The sequence below is a fragment of the Crocuta crocuta genome, unplaced genomic scaffold, assembly GCF_008692635.1.
Source record: "Crocuta crocuta isolate KB4526 unplaced genomic scaffold, BGI_CrCroc_1.0 scaffold475, whole genome shotgun sequence".
Classification (NCBI taxonomy): Eukaryota; Metazoa; Chordata; class Mammalia; order Carnivora; family Hyaenidae; genus Crocuta; species Crocuta crocuta.
In genome coordinates this window covers 1,666,561-1,668,762 of record NW_027529518.1, presented here as the reverse complement: position 1 = coordinate 1,668,762, position 2,202 = coordinate 1,666,561, and the positions used below count along the sequence as shown (strand labels likewise).

The 2,202-nt window shown below is 48.0% G+C and overlaps 1 protein-coding gene across 1 annotated transcript in view; it reads right to left on the bottom strand.

The window, feature by feature from the left end:
- Positions 1-2,202, bottom strand: part of HPRT1 (hypoxanthine phosphoribosyltransferase 1) — a 33,635-nt gene that overhangs the window by 2,977 nt on the left and 28,456 nt on the right. Inside the window, exon 5 of the mRNA XM_077760812.1 lies at positions 1,463-1,547. Within this exon, the coding sequence (XP_077616938.1) occupies positions 1,463-1,547 (85 nt within the window). The remainder of the gene's footprint in view (positions 1-1,462; positions 1,548-2,202) is intronic.

The window sequence follows — 2,202 nt, the reverse complement described above, 5'->3', positions numbered from 1 at the left end:
TTTCTCACGGAACTGCTTGCCTATTTGCCAAAGCAGCCACTCCGCCTGACCTTCCTGTCAGTTACGTTTTTAAGTTTTGTATTTTTTGAGAGAGACGGCATGAGCAGGGGAGAGAGGCAGAGAGTGAAGGAGAGAGGGACAGAGGGGAGGGGAAAGAGGGGGAGAGGGAGGGGGAGGGGGAGAGGGAAAGAGAGGGAGAGGGACAGAGAGAGAGGGAGAGGGAGAATGAGGGAGATAGGGGGAGAGAGAGAGAAGGAGAGGGAGGCAGGGAGGGAGGGAGAGAGAGAATCTCATGCAGGCTCCATGATCAGGGCCTGGACACGGGGCTCAATCCCACAGCCCTGGAATCACAACCTGAGCTAAAATCAAGAGTCAGATGCTCAACCGACTGCGCCACCCAGGCGCCCCAACAGTTCTTCCATTCTTAAGTTAAAACGGTTCTCTAGTCATTCTTAAACCTGCATTGAATAAAAAGAACAAGCTACAATGCTTACTCTTTTTCTGTGTAAAGCACAGATACACATACACCGGAAACAGATACACAATGTATCTGAGATATTAAAATTTAATGGGGAGGGAGAGACTGAGAAGAGAAGGCTAAGAAACACGGACTCAGGCCAACTCCATCAGTAAGAAATGACCTAAGTGTTTACTCTTTGAACACATCACACCTCCAGCCACACCAAATCTGTCTCTCCCGAGGCAGTCTCTCTCAATTCCACAGCATACTCCAGGAAAGAGGTACAAAGGAACATCCAGGGGATACAGGACATTCTAGGTCAGAGTAGGTTGACATCTATAATCCTAACGAGCATGGAGAGAAATAAGCAAGTGCACCGACCGGCTGACAGGATACGCGTGCCCTAAGAACCTCACCCTACAGTGGGCGAGGCTCTGTGCCTCTGGCCAGCCCCCCATGCCTTGGTGCCCTTATCTGTAAAGCGGGAGAAAAGTGCTATCTCAGGGTTGTCGGGCATTAAACTACAATTACGATGAAGTGCAATTATAATGAAGCTGGAAACAAAGGGAGAAGTGAGAAAGCAGAAACTGAACAGCGCACGCAGAGCCCGGAGGCGAGGCTGGCCCGTGTCGCCCCCACCCGGGGCCCTTGGAGCCCACCCCTTTACCCTCTTTCCTGCCACCTCCCAACCTTGATTTGGGATCCTCGGTCTCATTTTCCCAAGAAAGTCCCAGACCCTCCAGCACGCCCCCTAGGACAGGTCGATAGCATTACTAGCAGCTGAAAAGCCGAACTGCTGTTAGGTAAAAATGACTGCAATGAAGAAGGGCTTTGATAACACGTGACAAAATTACTCACAAAGGATATTCACTGACTCTTGATTGAGATCACATTACTTTTTGAAGACAGAGAACGACTCAACATTTACCGCTGCAAAGAAGCAATTACTTAATCCTGTTTCAAATGAAGAAAATGTCCCATGTCAAAATGTTATACACATACCTCGCAACCTTGACCATCTTTGGATTATACTGCTTGACCATGGAGAGCAAGGTTTGCATTGTTTTCCCAGTGTCAATTATATCCTTAAAGAAAGGGAAGAGACATTTATATAGTGAATAAAACGGAGTCACTATATAAACACAAGATACCAAAACTCTGTGTGTAAATGGAATAATGCTTTTTTTTTTTTAGTGTAACCAACTCTCAGATGCAGGTGATTAACAGACCACACTGTGAGAAACGCTGCTTTACGTCATCTTGAAAGTCTCCAATTAAATAAGGTTTTACTATATAAAAGTTTTACATGAAAGCGAATCTTAGCTATTGAGTCAACGTTAACGGGGCACCTGGCTGGCTCAGTCAGCACAGAACGCGACTCCTGATTTCAGCATGCTGAGTTCAAGCCCCGTGTTGGGTGTGGAACCTCCTCAATTTTTTTAAAAAGGAGGACATGATTCAAAACAAAGCCATCTCTAATTGGGAAAACACTTCTTCAGTGAAACTGCCCCACAGACGGTGTAAAGCGGCGCTCCACAAACTGGTGTCCGTGGGTCACGACAAACACCAGGGCTCGACACCTGAGAAAATTGTGGATTTCTGAGCCGTGGTTGGCTTACATTCGGATGGCCCCCAAGACGCCCGCTGCCCAGTATACACATCGGGATAGCCCCCTCTGCGGGCGCGAGCAGGCCCAGGAAGATGAAGCGGAGTCAGCCCCCGTGACTAGCTCTATGAGACCT